At 37.5% G+C, this 16,500-nt stretch overlaps 1 protein-coding gene across 1 annotated transcript in view; it reads right to left on the bottom strand.

The window, feature by feature from the left end:
• SMAP1 (small ArfGAP 1) overlaps positions 1-16,500 on the bottom strand; it is an 89,016-nt gene that overhangs the window by 39,910 nt on the left and 32,606 nt on the right. Inside the window, exons 5-6 of the mRNA XM_027711207.2 lie at positions 8,602-8,679; positions 4,410-4,490 (exon numbers count right to left, since the gene is read on the bottom strand). Coding sequence (XP_027567008.1) covers positions 4,410-4,490; positions 8,602-8,679 — 159 coding nt within the window. The remainder of the gene's footprint in view (positions 1-4,409; positions 4,491-8,601; positions 8,680-16,500) is intronic.

Raw genomic sequence — 16,500 nt, 5'->3', positions numbered from 1 at the left:
CCTTATACCATTTGATCACTTGTGAACAGTCATCCTCAGTTCACTTTTTGCAGCTCTTGTTTATCCTTGTGGCACACAGTCTCCCCAGTTCATGCACTGGCCACGTCCCAGCTACGTCCCTCATAGTCCTGATCACTCTGTCTGAAGACCTAAATGGACCCCATGTCCTTCCCTTCCAACTTCCTTTCAGTGGAAAATAGGTACAAGTTGGATGGGGTGCACACAGAGCCTGCTCCAGCGTGCTGCACGAACAATGAAGTTTACCTAAAGTGCTCCTCTGTGCTACAAGAAGGAACTTCACCTGAAGTACCTGCACGGTTTAAATCTTTATTTCAAAAAACTACTATGAGGCTTTGGTAGCTCCCTCACGTACCAGTAGACTACTTAGGTTACATATTTCTTTTTGAAGTCACCAAATGATTCTAAATAGGGCACATTCAATCGCCTAAAGATGAACAAAAATTCCACTCAGTAGACATACTAGAAATAAAATGGTGGTTTACTCTGTTCCTGAATGGAGAACTTCTCAGTCAGCTTAAGCAGGGAAGAGAGGAGAGGGTCGGACGGGGGTCAGGTCAGAAAGGGAAAGGGAATCATATCTGATTTGGGAAATTTCATTAACTTCAGCTGTGCAAAAGAGTAATTTATAAGAAGGGAAAGCTCCTCAGCAGCTGATAAAAGGGCAGGCAGGATGAAGTTTAAAAAAAGGCTAGCAAAAATCTAGCAAAAGTCTAGCTGGTCTTTCCCACCTATGAATTAAAGATTTTCTTGTGTAACCATCAATGAAACACATAAGATTGGTGGTCAAATTACAGACTTTCTTCCCCTCCCCACTACTAAAATGGGCTCTTAAAGCATGAGATTTACTTTGTTAGTCAATTTAAAATCTCTTAATCTTAATTATCTGTATGGAATATCTAAAATTTGCTTTCATTACATGACAGTCTACCTTATACTTTTATTTTTGCTCTTGGCATACAGGCGTCATTGAGAAGCACACAACTAGCTCCGTCTGATTATTTATTCTTGCAATTTAACACATTTTTATATTGCTAAAATTGGCATTTGTGTTGCTTATAAACAAGCTGGGCTTTGATTAGACATCTCAGCTCTGCTGGCCCCACTTTTCATGTCAAGATGAACTGCATAATAATTGTTTCAGCAGTTTTCTTGCAATTTTTTTTCCCTGTTTCTCCCAAGTAACCGTAAAGATAAAGTTATTTTAAGTGTAAGCACTGAGGAAACTTGAAGTCTGCAATTGCGGAAATGGCATAGGGAGAGGCGGGGGGAAGGCCCTGGGTAACTTATGCAGGTTTCACAACTTTCTTCAATTAGACTGAAAAAAACATTACAGCTGCCAGTAACTTGGCAATGTCACTTATTAAGAGTTCTGTAGATCTGATGAGGAACATCATGTTGTTGGCGGCTTCCAATAAAATGCTAATCACTGGACTAGACTCAGTTGGTAGCTGACACAGTAAGATCCTGTTCAGTAATTTTGTCACAGAAAGTGCACAGCCCAGAAAAATACTCAAACAAGTATCCTACTCACTGTTCTGCAGTAGATCTCTCTGATAGTGCGGAAATTCTACTCTACATCTGAAATCACTGTCTCCAGTTCGAACGCTCATAAAAAATATTTCCCACAAAACTCACTTTAAGTACGAGGTTTCTTTATTGAAAAGCCATTTCAGAAGAAAACTCACAATTGTGAAATCAGCTAAAAGATGATTTTCTGTTCTTACTTATCACAGCATGATAATCAATAAAGTATCTTTTACTTCACAATTACCTGATACATTAATGTAATATTGGGATCAAAAGTTTACTAAATCAATGCTACAAGCTTTTAGCGATATTTGAAAATGCAACAGAAATCATATTAGACTAGCTAAAGATCAGTTAGTCATGGCAGAAAGACTCTTACACAGATGTAGGAGCAGATTAGTCAGTTCTGTGAAGCAGAGATCAAAACACGTGAATTGAATGTGAACATTTTAAATTTTTAGGATGCATATTCTTGTTTAAAGAGCTAAGAAATTTAAACTCGGAAGATAAAATTGCAGTCACTACGAACTTAAGACTGGTAGGAGTACACGACACTTGCAAAGAGAACTGAAGTCTTCCCTAGATTCAACCTTCTACCGGCTTAAGACCTGTAATTTTTTCCATCTTTATTGATTCTTCCACAGGATAGTTAAAACACTGCTTCAACTAACTTAACATAAAAGAAGTCTCAAAAGTGTGGTAGAACTGCCAACTCCTTGCTCATATATTTTTAACTGACTGACTTCCCAAGCCTGGAATGTCCAGACTGGAGATAAACCATGCCTGCAGTAAAGGTGACCAGTGACATTACATATGAAGTGTCCAAAGAATTCTCATATTCTGTTTCCTCCTCCAGGAAGGTGAAAACTGGGAAAAATAACCATCTTCTGCTTGATGTGGTTGCTGAAAACATGACACTGTGGTCAAGATGCCTGCACTCCTCTCCTGATTCAACACACAATATTTAAGATAGTCTACAGGCAGTCTCTACCGGGATGAGAAGTATATCACTATTACTGAAATACTAATGTTTATCAGCTCCCTAAAGCAGAATCACACCACAACAGCAGCAATTTATTATTTCATATAGAAAAATAAAACCTTCTGGTTCCCTATTTCACCAGCACTTTCCAACAGAAACAAGTATTTGATACAGGTCTCTTTCCTTTAGATTTAAGAAAGCAACTGTAACTTTAAAATATATCAAGTTTATAGGCTGTGTCTAAAAGCAGTTTATTTTGAATGAGTGATCTTTAAAAGCCCTGAAAATCCCAAGCTTGAAGAATCTCTTAAATTAAAAAGATGACACACAGATGAGTTCCATTTGAGCTATCAGTGCTGACACATTAATAATGAAATAAAATATGCTGAAGTATTTCAAACATTTTGCAGCTGCTACAATAGCACTATTACCTAATACAGATATATTTACCAATTTCCACATTTTCTAGTACAAGCAGTTAAAATCAAAATACTTCTTTTTATTTGCTTAATCATTAACTGGTAATCTAATGACTTTTCAAATATAAATCTGACAAGTCGTATTTGAATTGGTTTTTATTTCAAGTATTAAGATAATTCCTCAGCTGTAACTATGCTCAGTTGTCCTTTCTGCTCACCTAACCAGCCACGTAACAAGGTTCAGGCATCCTTGCAAAGGGAAACTGTCTCTCTCCCAGACCAAAAGTAGACCTTTGGCCTCTAGGAAGTTCAGATTTCCAAACCACAGAAAAGTTTTTAGCCTTTATAACTAAAGTATATTGTTATAAGGACCAGAATAAAACATTTAACTTGGCTGGATGCCCTTGTAAAACTTCAATAATCAACAAGTCTAATGTTTTTATTGTCACCCATAAACTTGCTTTAACCTCTTGCCATATGAATAAGGATATCCTTTTCCACTACCTCAGTGAAGCTACATACATTATCATAACAAAATTGGCTTCTGCATTAACTTAGTCCAATTTCAGAAAAATGATATTTGTATTGGGTAGGGGCTTTTCCCCCCCAAAGCACGCATATATTTTTGTATCTTGTTTTGTTCTGCAAAATGAAAAAACCTCTATTTGAAAACTGAATTAGAAATACATCTGCAATCATAGTCTATGAATATACAACATTTTTCATAATTGTAACACTGCACTGTTGGGGAATAAACTGACAGATGGAGACTCCAATGCATTCTACAGACCAGAACATATTAATGGATTCACATAATCTGAGAGAGGACACGTGTAGTAAAATAAATTATTCTATCTAATACTTAAATTACCCATTTCATTTTTGTTTAATATTAACTCTATACAGAAGTGTACCTGAAATCTTAACTGTACCTATGTTGGTAAGGCTGCTCATTATCCTTTAGCATAGCTGTATAAAGAAGCACCTTAAATGGTTTGCCTGTCACATTTTGTGACATGATCTAGTTGCATATTTTCAAGTTATCTAGAGTTTTAACTTAAATTCTATAAATTATACAACGATGTTTAAAATGGATTCACTTATGAAAGACAGTATTAGATGATAATACAGGACTCAATAAAACTGAAAATTTTCTGTGCAAGAATAGCAATGGTACAAGTTAAAACCTTAATTAGGTTTTTAGTCTGAGCTGAAATCTTAACAAAGCTTAACTTGTAATTCCCATCTTACCCTAAACGCATTCCTCTTCACATGGTCAACCAATCTTTGTATGCAAGCAACAGCACAAGTAAATGATTCATGGGGATTAACCAGATTATTATTCATATACACACACGTGTGTATATATATAAATACATATTAATTTCCCCCCAAATCTCTGTATATGTCTAATACTATGTGCAATTTTTAAATAACTGTAGAAAATAAACTATTCTTACCTTTTCAGCTGTTAACTGTTTTGATGGTTTTTCTGATTCTCTCTCTCTCTTTTTCTCTTCTTTCTTTTTTTCTTTTTCCTTCTGCAAAAAGAAAAAGCATTTTGCTAGTACCCAATTTGCAAACATATTGAATGTCTACAGCCATATAGAATATAAACAGATATCTTCAGTTATTCCTTTTTAAATCAGAGTTTATGCCTCTATCTGCTCTGCTTCCAGAAGTGAAGCTCATTTTGCTCAGATAGTAGTACTAAAAATACTGCAACTTTGAGAATTCAAGAAATGCACTATTTCATCTGGTCATCTGCGTTTCTGCTTCTAAGCAGACGGGGAAAAAAAACAACAGTGTTGCTTCTCCTAAACTGTGCAGAGCTGAAGAGAAAACCCATCTCTACAAGTACTTCCATTAACTCTGATAACCTCTCTCATCAGGGCAGATGTCAGTTACCTTGACCAAAGAACTACACAGAGCTTTCTGCAGAAAGTTACTAATTTATAAAAGCTAATCTAGGTGTCTTAAACAACACTTCTGAATGTAAAAAGTTGCCTTAGGCCCTATGACAGACCACCCGAGTCACAAGACATTAAGTTGTTCCAGAAAGTGAAAATATAAAAGATGCCTTTACTCTGAATGCATCATAATGACATTACAGAAGTTTCTTCATTTTGGTTTTAAATGAATAAATGGGCCAATATTACAGACTTAGTCTGATTGAATCAAAGCATAAAATATTCAGTAAGGAATAACATGCAGAAAATATGCACTTTTTAGGCCAGCAATTGTTTTGACAAAGTGTTAGTAGTTTAGACCAAAGTGTTAGTAGTTAGTAGTAATCCGTCTGCATTTACCTTGTTCAACTACAGTGTAGTACTATTGAGTATATTTGAACATTAAAATGGATTGACACAAGGGCTTACCTCATAGTATCTCCTAAATGTTCTTTAATCATTAGACTTGTATCCCTTTGTTCAAAGCTTTGAAACAGCTTTGTTTCACAAAACACTATTGTTTAGCAAGTTTCCTAACATTAGGAGGAAGGCTGAGAGGTTAGACAACTGTCTATGTAGCTCCAATATTAAAAATAAAATAACTTACTAGGTTATAGTTTGTGTCAATAAGGATTGTTTTTTTCTTTTTTTTTTTTAACATCCAATATATATAATTTTTAAATCTTTATAACATGGCATTTACTTCATATAGTTCTAACACTAAGATGAATTGAGGGTTTTTTTGCTGGGGGACCAGGCACAGAGTGACCCAAGCAACATATTCTTCACAACTTCCAATAATCGGTTTTCAAAACTTTCACCAAATTTACCAGATGGATTGAGGTTACTCAAGTTCCACTAAACCTTGTGAATTATTTCATCAGGCATTAACCTGAACACTCAGTTGCAGGAAAATCGGACTATCAGACCAAGCACCTGCTTACAAGCAACAGAAAGCAATGACCACAGTCATGAAACTGCAGCAGGGGAATTCAGAATGCCTGTTTTGACAAAAAGAAACAGAGACCAACTTAGATTTTAGTGAACATTAGGAACACAAAAATGAACATAGTATTCCAAAACAGAGGACCTGTCTAAACTGTATCTCACCTGTGGCAGTGCAAGGTGTTCAAGTGAAGTCTGTATGACTGGGACAAGTATAGGGCAGTGCTTTATTTTGAGGTCACATAATAGCCTGCGACTTGTAGGCTTTTTGAACTAGGATTACAAATGCACAGCTGTGTCTTTCAATGAAGCTTAGCTTTTCTTCCATTACTGTTTCACTGACCCTAGTACCAACCTGCATTCTAATATACATGCACATACACCGTCAGAGCAGTAACTTTTCCAAAAGTCTTTCATTGTCTGTCCTCACTTCCCACTCCAACCTTCACAAGTTGAATAATTTAAATAAACCTAATCTCTTCTCCTGTAGGAACCTTTCTACATTTTAGACAACTGCATCAAAAGATGTGTGACCAGCAGGTCAAGGAAGGTGATTCTACCCCTTGTACTCTGCTGTCTTAAGACCCTTCCTCAGGTATCCAGCTCTGGGGCCCCCAAAAATCGGAAAAACATGGATCTGCTGAAGCAAGTAGTCAAGAGAAGTGTCACTAAGATGACTGTGGGCTGGAATACCTCTCCTATAAAGATGAGCTGAGAGAGTTGGGGTTGTCCAGCTTGAAGAAGAGAGAAGACTCCAGGAACACCTTTTAGTCTTCTGGTACATAAAGGGTGGCTACAGGAAAGATGGGTAGGGACTCTCTACTGGGATAGGACAAAGGGGAATAGCTTTAAACTGAATTACAGTAGGTTTAGTTTAGATATTAGAAAGAAATTCTTTCCTGTGAGGGTGGTGAGGCACTGGAACAAGCTGCCCAGAGAAATTGTGGATGCCCCATCCCTGGAAATGTTCAAGACCAGTTTGGATGGGTTATGAGCAATCTGCTCTAGTGGAAGGCATCCCTGCCCAAGGCAGGGAGGTTGGAACTAGATGGCCTTTAAGGTCCCTTCCAACCCAAACCATTCTATGATTTGTTTCCTTTCCTCCCGGGAAAGGGCATTGGAAGTGCCATGACAATACACTTACTTCTCAAATAGACTACCTTAACTTTGCTTGAATATGTTTTAGTGAAAGCAGAGTTTAAGTTTTTGCATACAATCATCTTCAGGATGTCCAGTTTGACTCCAATGTTTTTCTAAAATATGTTTTGTTAAAAAACCTTGCTTCTGGAGGAAAAAGTATTTGGAAACTTTTGATCTTCAGGACTTGAAGATCGAGGAGGGTTTGAAGAAAGTTTCATATGGCAAACACTCCATAAAGGTGACCAAATACAAATACATGCCTCTCCTTGCCCTTAACAAAACCCTGAAAGCTTCACAGTGAATACATGGAGACTTAAACTGTTCTACAGTGTTTCTGCCTCCACACCTCACAGAGCCCACAGGAACTCTCTTGATTCCCAGTGAGTTTATTTTTATTCATTTAATTTTCACCATGTACTTGAAAACGCAAAAGTCCTTCATCTTCACGCTTCTCAATTTCAATATGCAAGCTTTCTGCCTCAGCTCCATTAGATAAAAATGAATTCAGACAAAATAAAAACATTTCTCAGATGCTGTATTGATGCCAGAACTTCAACTCAAGTGTTTCATTACTTGCAAAAGCAGTCAAAAAGCACTGTGAATATAATAAAATGAAATTGGCTTCATATTGCTCTTAAATTCTAAGCAAAAATTATTCCGTTTTTTCCCAAGTTTCATTTCTATCAACATGGCATGCTGTTACACAGAGGAACTTTCAAACGAGAACGCATAAATAGAGGTGGGTAAGAAAGTGAAGGTAAGTTTCATTCCAAGTGGCTGCTGCTACTCCTGCTACAACATAAAAAACATGTCAAATTCAATGAGGCTTGTGGTCTAGTCCATGACCCTGTCATTTAAACTTTAATTAATGTTTAAATAGAGCTGAACTAAAATAATTTATAATGTCGGTCCATATATTCTGTATTTAGAAGGAAAAAATGTGACAGGATCAGATCATAAATTATTTAATATTCTGTATAGAATCTCAATTTAGAGTGAAGCATCTGAAAGAGCATTCCCAGTCTAAAAAATATTTCATTATTGTTGCAAATTGTGACAGTTACTGAAAGCTGACACAAATGATGCCTCATCTACTAATTGTGTGTTAAGTTTTTCAAAGGCCCTTCTAAACAGTTAATGTAACATCAGCATATATACATATCCCAGCTAGAAGTACGAGTCAAATTAATTCTACATTTATCTCCAAGGAGAACAGATTAAATGGCTGGAACAATACTGATAATTTAGATTCTGTAACAAGCAAGTAATAAAAAAAAAAAGATATCAAGAATTATGCCTGAGGAGACAGGACAATGTCACTCATACCCATTAGCTGGGAATGAAATGGTTTTTCCACAGTTTTGTGACACTAAACCAGAGCAGAACCAAAATTTTGACACAGAAACATTAAGAGGTAACAATCACACATATGCTTTGTCTGGCTGTATTGGCACTTTTCATTTAGCTAGTCCAAGAAAAAAGGAGAGAAATATTTTAAATGTGTAAAGTATTACCAGCAATTCAAATTCTCAAGTTACCTCAGTGAAATTATCCTATAGAAATGAAAACATTTGCGCAAAGCAGTAACCTGATAAGAGTTACACCCAAACCAATATACCTCTGCTTTGCTCTTCTCAGCAGCAGCTTGCAGAGAAGGAGAGGATGCCAAAGGCTGAGCAGCATCAGATGAAGATATCTGTACAAAACAGAGGAAAGAAATGAGAAAGAAAATAAGCAAGAACAGCTGGGAAGTGAGGGAGCAGAGGTGGCTAAGAGACATGATTTTCATTCCTTTTCTTTCAATAATTTTGGTGGTGGTGGTTATACAACATAGAAGAAACATAAAGAGGAGATAAAATATTTGATCCTTTTTTTTCTGAGTACAAGATTTAAAGGAAATCTTTCAGGCAGGAAAGTGTGACCTATATAATGAAACTCGCTAGAACAGAATATAAGCAAATGAATCTGGATAAGATCATATCACAGGCCTAAGAAAAATAATTAGGTTTCATCCATTGTTCAATTTTTATCCAGTGTAACTACTGAAATATTAATGTCCTGAAGCATGAAGGCACACTGTCCCAGAGGAGGGGGAGAGAAGAGTGCCTTTGTTCTTGTTCAATGTAACAGAATACTTTTATTAAGAGGAATGCAAAATAACTCTGGAAGTTATACGTTAATTAAAGTTCTAATTAATTCTTCTCTAAGAGCACTCCAAGTACTTAAAGAGCTTAGGGTTAATATAAAGCTGCATCTTAACAGTGGGCTGACAGACCTCCCAAACAAGTCATACTTCTTTTCTAGGAATTGGTATGTAAAATTGGTATTAATAGCACTAGACTTCCAGAATTATCCAAATAGTGTAAGTTATATATGCTCAAGAAAATAGGATTTCTCTAAATGTATTTTCATACATCTTCCTATCTTATTTCTCTATGCATAGTTGATCACTTTAATGGAAACATTATCTTTCTATTGCCTTATTATAAAAATGCAACTGAAATAAATTTTCCAAACATGTAGAAGATCTTCAGAGCTATAAAGCTGACACTTCTAGATTGTCTTGTATCACCTCCACTATACAGAAGGAAAATTTAGAAATAAATAAAGCTGTTACAGATCAGGTCATTATGTTGGGCCAAAATAACCAATTTAGATGACATGTTTTTACTTAGCCTAAAAAAACTAGCTTGTGCTAAACGGAAACTGAAAGCTGATAAAAAACCCCTCTCTACCTTCATGCCTAAACACCCTTTAATTCTTACAGAAAATCCTACCAGTACCTTGGCTTATACAGCTGGAATATTCATAGAATATATATACTTATTATTTTTACAAACTCAGAAACTCCGCCTACACTGGAAGGTGGTGTAGAGCTTCAGGTAAGATATTTATAAGGTTTAATTTTAAAACCAAATGTTACCTGCAGAAATATGAAACAGAATCCTCATTTCTAAATTTACTGTTTTAAAATCCTCAGGTTATTAGCAGAATTATGGATATATTTGCTGCAATGAAGCAGTTTCTCAAATGGTAGCATTCTGTTGCTATAGGAACATTGGGATCTTGTTTATTCAGACTGCACCACATTGTAAAAAAAATGTCAGAAAAATGATAAGGTAACTATATAAGACACTGAACTATGGACTCTAACATCATGCTCCTTACTAAGATCTCAATGAAATGCAAATATGTGAAATTCTGATAATGAAACATCTTAGGTATACTTTCAAGTTGCTAAAGTGTGATTCTTGGTTTGGGTTTGCAGTGTCTTTCATTCTGTTGTATGCTTCAGATTTTAGAATTTAAGCTTGATAGCTCTCACAGGTGAACAGCAGGTAACAGCTACTCATTACACAGAACCAGGTAAGCAGAATTTCATTTGGGGGTTAGGGGAAAAATGAGCATTATAGATGTTTGCATCAATTTCCATCCTCCCGTAATAGTTCTTCTCAATCTGCATACCATCTTCATAAATTAAGGGGTTATCTAACCTAGAAGAAAGTAATCCTATGAAGGGCTGAAAGCAATTATTATAGTTTTGATAATCAAGTAGAGAATCATAGAACCAATGGTAAGGTGTCATGCAAGCTATAAGCAGAAGACAGAGTGAAATGCAGTCGCTATCTAGCATGGGATATATAACAGGATGCACAAGCTGAGAAATGCCCAAGCGTAATGTTTAAAGACAACCAGCAGCACTACAACCACTTCAGGCAAAAAAGGAGAACTTGAAAGCACACTTCACATATGCAAATATTCAACTAAGCAAGAATACAAAAGGCATACAACTGCAGCTAATCTTTAAGAGAAGACACATTACAATGTATAAAGAACTGATTAAGTTTATATAATGAAAGCAACAGCACGAGGTTGGGCTGCTGAACAGCTTTATCACCACTGCATCGTGTTAAATTTGTTATCTACCATGCTGTGCTAGATAAGGAAAGCTGTATGAAAAAATCCAGTCAAACTGAGTGGTTGGACAAAGCTAAACATGCGAACATTGTCTACCTAGAATTTTGTAAAAACTTTTACACCATTTCCCAGAGCATTCTCCTGGAGAAACCAGTTGCTCACGACTTGGGACAGGTGCACTGTTCGCTGGATAAAAACTGGCTGCATGGCCGGGCAGAATGCTGCTACATCCAGCTGGTGGCTGGTCACTAGTGGGGTTCCCCAGGGCTCAGTATTGGAGCCAGTCCTGTTTAATATCTTTATCCATGATCTGGATGAGAAGATGGAGTGCAGCCCCAGTCCGTCTGCAGATGACACCAAGTTGGGTGGGAGTGTTGATCTGCTGGAGGGGAGGAAGGTTCTGAAGAGAGATCTGACAGGCTGGATCCATAGGCCAAGGCCAATTGAGTAAAATTCGACAAGGTGAAGTGCCAGGTCCTGAACTTGGGTCTTTTGGGAAAGAGCAGCTGGAAATGTGCCTGGGGAAAAAGGATCTGGGGGTGCTGGCTGACAGCCATCTAAATATCTGCATCAAAATCCAAGACAATTTCCAGGCATACTTCAAATTCAAGTATAAAAGCACATGCTGATCTACTCTGATAACATGTTTGCACTATGCTCTGGAAAGTTGTCAACTAAGACATTCTTGATTATTGACACTTCAAAGTACCAGACAAAACCAGTGGTGACCCCTGCAACCAATCACACATACTACTAGAAGAAGGATAATGGTGATGTGCTTGTGTGCATTATGAACGTACTGCAGAATGACAACTAGCATTCAAATATATAATTTTGATTTTTAACTTAAGAGTAGTTGGGTTTTTGATTAAGAAGTTAATTCAGGATTGCCTAAAACGGAGAATGAAAGCAAGGAGCTGTTTCTTAAGTTTCCATATTTCTTGTATGTTCACAAAATTTCTACTGCACTTCAGACCAGAAGACTTGCAGTCATTTAATTTTTAGCAATTCTTGAATCTCTTTCCATTGTGTGCATCTTGGGACTGACTCCTCTTTAGAAAGACAATACAGCAAAAATAGCCACTTTGCATAATAAAGCTCAATACTGTCTTTAATGAATGCATTATCAAACCATCCAGAAAGTTTGCAGCTGAAACAAATACAAAGGTGCCCTCGAGTGGCCAGTTTATACACACACAATAATGCAGGGAAATAACCTAAAAAGAGGACTACTCTGCTTTCATTTGGCAGGCTTTAAGTTCAGCTTCAACATTTGTTTTTCTTCTTTCAGCAGACTTCTGACTTTATTACTATACATCTCCAATGAATGTTGACAACAGTAAAATCAGCAATTTATCTTAAAGCAGTAGCAATTATAGACTGCTATTAGATGCACATAAACACACAATCAATTGCTTGACATTTTTCAAGAGGCTTATTCTTGAAATACTGAAAGGAGTATAAGAAAAGTAATGTACTATCAATAACACTTACCTACAAACTTTAGGCTTCTGGCAAGGTTCTGAAGTTCTTTAGGCTAACTGGTAAGGCTTTTTTAAAAATTACTAAAATGTCTCCCTGTGCTGGTTTTGCTTGGGGTAGAATTAATTTTCTTCACAGTGGTTCATATGGGGCTATGTTTTGGATTTGTGCTGAACACAGGGTTGATAATAAAGAGATGTTTTTGTTATTGCTGAGCAGTGCTTACAAGGAACCAAGGCCCTTTCTGCTTTTCATACTGCCACACTGGCAAGGAAGCTGGGGGTGCATGGGAGGTTGGGCAGAGACACAGTCAGTGACCCAAACTGACCAAGAGGATATGCCATACCATATCACATCATGCCCAGTATATAAAGTGGGGTTCGAGGGGGACACATTCAGAGTGATGGTGTTTGTCTTCCCAAGTCACTGTTACGTGGGATAGGGCCCTGCTCTCCTGGAGATGGCTGAACACCTGCCTGCTTATGGGAAGCAGTGAATTAATTCCTTGTTTTGCTTTGCTTGTGTGCACAGTTTTGCTTTCCCTACAACCTTCTCTACAACCTGAGTCTTTATCTCAACCCATGAGTTTTCCAGCTTTTACCCTTCCAATTCTCTTCCCAATCCCACTGGTGGGGGAGTGAGCAAGCGGCTGCCTGGGGCTTGGTTGTCAGCTGAAGTAAAACCACAACACTCCGTCATTCAGTGCTTTAATGCTTGACACCCCATAAAAAGGTTCAAAGTCCCATGTTTTACAAAACAGAGCCGTAGTTGGCCTTTCAAAGAAGCCAGTACTGCTCTTCCATCAATATTATGAACATACTCGCCACTCCTCAATCCCTTCAGAGTGATCGTACCTTGTCACAGGAATAGGGTGAAGCTTAGGCATAAGCTGAATATGTGCAGAGCTACAGACATTCACAAAATTTACATCAAACAGAGATGTAATTATGCACTGTTCTGGCAAATATAGATATATTTAATAGATTTGAGCACAAAATACTTTTTCCAACTCTAAACAAGAACATCTGCACCTACTGTTGCCCACTTTTTTTTTAGATTATTTAGCTTTTCCTTTAGATATTAGAGAGAGTTACCATGGTTTCATTAAAGGCTGGCACTGGATAAACAAAACAGATGCTTTTAATCTCTTATTGAAGTTCCTTCCACTTCCCCTGTCCAGCCTAACCAATGTTTTCAGTATAATAACTGCATGCACCAGTACAGGTTCAGTATCAAGTGGTTGGAAAGCAGATTTCAGAAGAGGACCTTGTGGTCCTGGTGGATAAGTTGGGCATGAGCCAGCATCACGGACTCACAAGTACAAGAGAGACATAGGCACACTGAAGCAAGTCCAGCAAAGGCACAATAAGATGTTTAAAGGACCAGAGCACCTTTCAGACAAGGAAAGGCATAGTGAGTTCAGGTTGTTTAGCCTGGAGGAGAGAAAGCTGGAAGGGCAGGGAGAGGGTAAGGAGCAAAGACTAAGGTAGACAGACTGCTGCCTGTGGTATCCAGGAACAGGACCAAGAGGCACTGAACATAAACTGAAATACAGGAAACTCCACTCACTATCCCTGTTTCAAGTCATAATTCTTGTATAGCATTTCAGTGCTTCCTACTGATGCCTATCTTGATTAACATATTTTAAAAATACTTCATATCACTTAATTCATAGATTTTTCACAGACCACTGAAAAACCCACTAGGGTTGCTGCAATAGCGGGAGGGGTAACTGGTAACCTCTCTCCGCGACAATGACGGAATGCTTCAGAATGATAGCTACTATAAACTTACCGTTCACGTACCCTGTCATATCCCAGTTTATCCATCTTAAGGTGCCTACATAACATACTTAGTGCAGTAAATGTGTTACAGATTTAATCTCCTTTAAGATAACTTTCTGGAAGGTGTGCCATCACAATCTCTTAATGAACATCACATTTTAGCCAGTTGCCTAAGTTCACACTTGTTAAATTATACACAATGTCTTAGGAAAATGTGAAAGATGTTCCTGCAGTGAACTTAAGCCATAGAAAACATCTGCTTCATACAAAATTCACACACTTTCTTAAATACAGAAACTTTGTTTAGTATTCTAAAACATTGTCAGGACGTGATAATATACTCCCACTTCATGTAGTAGAATAGATTGTACCAGTTCATAATTTTTGAGACTGAAAGTATCTGGAATCTACTTAGTTGATTCACCATCCACGTTGAATAAGGCAATTTCCATATGCATTCCCCTATACACTTATTTGTACTAAAAGCTGTAGAGATTGTTTGTGATGATACCTGCATCTGCACTTGGGCAGCATTACAGAACTTTCATTTCACATTTTTCCAAAAATGATGGACCAGAGAACTCTGAGACCTATACATTTTAATAGATTTTAAATATTTTTTAAAGTCAAGCTACTTTTAGTCAGCATTATTCTAACCTATATTTGATTTTTACTTAATTGCATTATTCAATTTAAAATGTAACTAGTCAGTAAAACCACAGGTGTTTTTTTCCCCCATAGCTTTATTCTGCATTGCTTTTCAGTGAACCACAAGAAAAATAATTTAATTTTTCATATTTGCATATTTTTTATCTGCATGTTTGATGGCACTACTGGTTTCTGCTCTAGCTAATTTTGTTATTGTAGTGTGCAATTCTAAAAACCAAATTTAGTAATACAACAGTCTTGTCAGAAAACAGAACATCTCATATAATTAAGAATTAGAAATAAAAAATTTGTAACAAAAGATACATTAATTCTGACAACCAAAAACTGAACCTTCACATATACTCCTGGGCTCCAACAGACGGAATACATTAACAGAGATGTACTGTTAGACAAACCTGAAAAGCTTATGAACTCGATAAACTTAACCTAAGAGAAATATTGTACTGCATGCTTTAAGATTATCTGTTCAAAACAACTTTTATGCTACAGGAAGCTTTCACCACCATCAACTTGTAACAGTGGATGAGATCTGGGAAAGCCCCTTAAATTTTTAAATACCACTTCAGTGAAATTACCACGTTAAGGAAAGTGATCCTTAGGGCATAGCAGCCTGTTTCTGCACTTCTGTATTATCTGCTCATACCCAGAAGGGATTCATTTTACCAAATTACAACATACATATGCATCTCCAACTTAAATTGGTACTAATCCAAGCAGAAAGTATTTCTGTTTCAAAGGTGATAATGAAAAGGGTCCTAAAAAGCTCACATGTCACCCCAACAGTGCTAATTTTGATTAAAAATAGGCACAAGGTGCTCTCTGCAACAGTAAGTCAAGAAATCTTCCAGAAGAGCTTGCCCTGGTGTAGCACTGACACCCCTTTAGAACAGTTCACAAGAACTGTTTTCACTTACTGTTACTCCTGAAAGTATTGTATTAGCGAGTGCTTTGATGCTACCAAAACACTTCGGGGGTGGGCTGAAGGCTACAAGTAGGAAAATCCCCTTTTCTCCACAGTTGCCCCTCAGTTCCCAGGGAATTTTAGCCACCTTCTGGTAGGGCAGGAAGAGAGAAGGTGTCTCAGATGTTATCAGGACTGCAAAATAAAGTTTTAGAAATTGTCACAACACCCTGCAAAGGGGCATGGAAACATGTACTCCATAGAACTCCCTTCCTCACTCCATTCTTCTCAAACTTCCCGCAGACCTCTCTATGTGCTGGAAGCGTCATCTTCCCTGACAACAGTATCCAGAGGAGAAAAGGTCAGTAGGAGACAGGTAGAATGCAGGCTCAGCTTCACCTTTTCTTCCTCTTCCTTGTCAGGGAAAGATGATCACTGAATACAATACCAGTCACAGCACTACACAAGCCTGTGAGCTGGGCCAGGACCAACAAATGTAACCCAATATAAGCACCAGACGACGACTGTAGGTGCTACTGTACTTTTAGGATCTCAGCATAACTGTGATTTCAGACTGCCCAGGTCAAACCTGATCACAGAATTATAGAATCACAGAATCAGTTGGGTTGGAAGGGACCTCCGAGATCATGAAGTCCAACCCTTGATCCACTACCACCATGGTTACTAGACCATGGCACTAAGTGCCACATCCAGTCTTATCTTAAAAACCTCCAGGGATGGAGAATCCACCACCTCCCTGGGC

Source organism: Pipra filicauda, unplaced genomic scaffold (genome assembly GCF_003945595.2).
Source record: "Pipra filicauda isolate LSUMZ 115617 unplaced genomic scaffold, ASM394559v2 scaffold365_size864120_pilon, whole genome shotgun sequence".
NCBI classification, from domain to species: domain Eukaryota; kingdom Metazoa; phylum Chordata; class Aves; order Passeriformes; family Pipridae; genus Pipra; species Pipra filicauda.
This window is presented reverse-complemented; position numbering and strand designations above follow the sequence as displayed.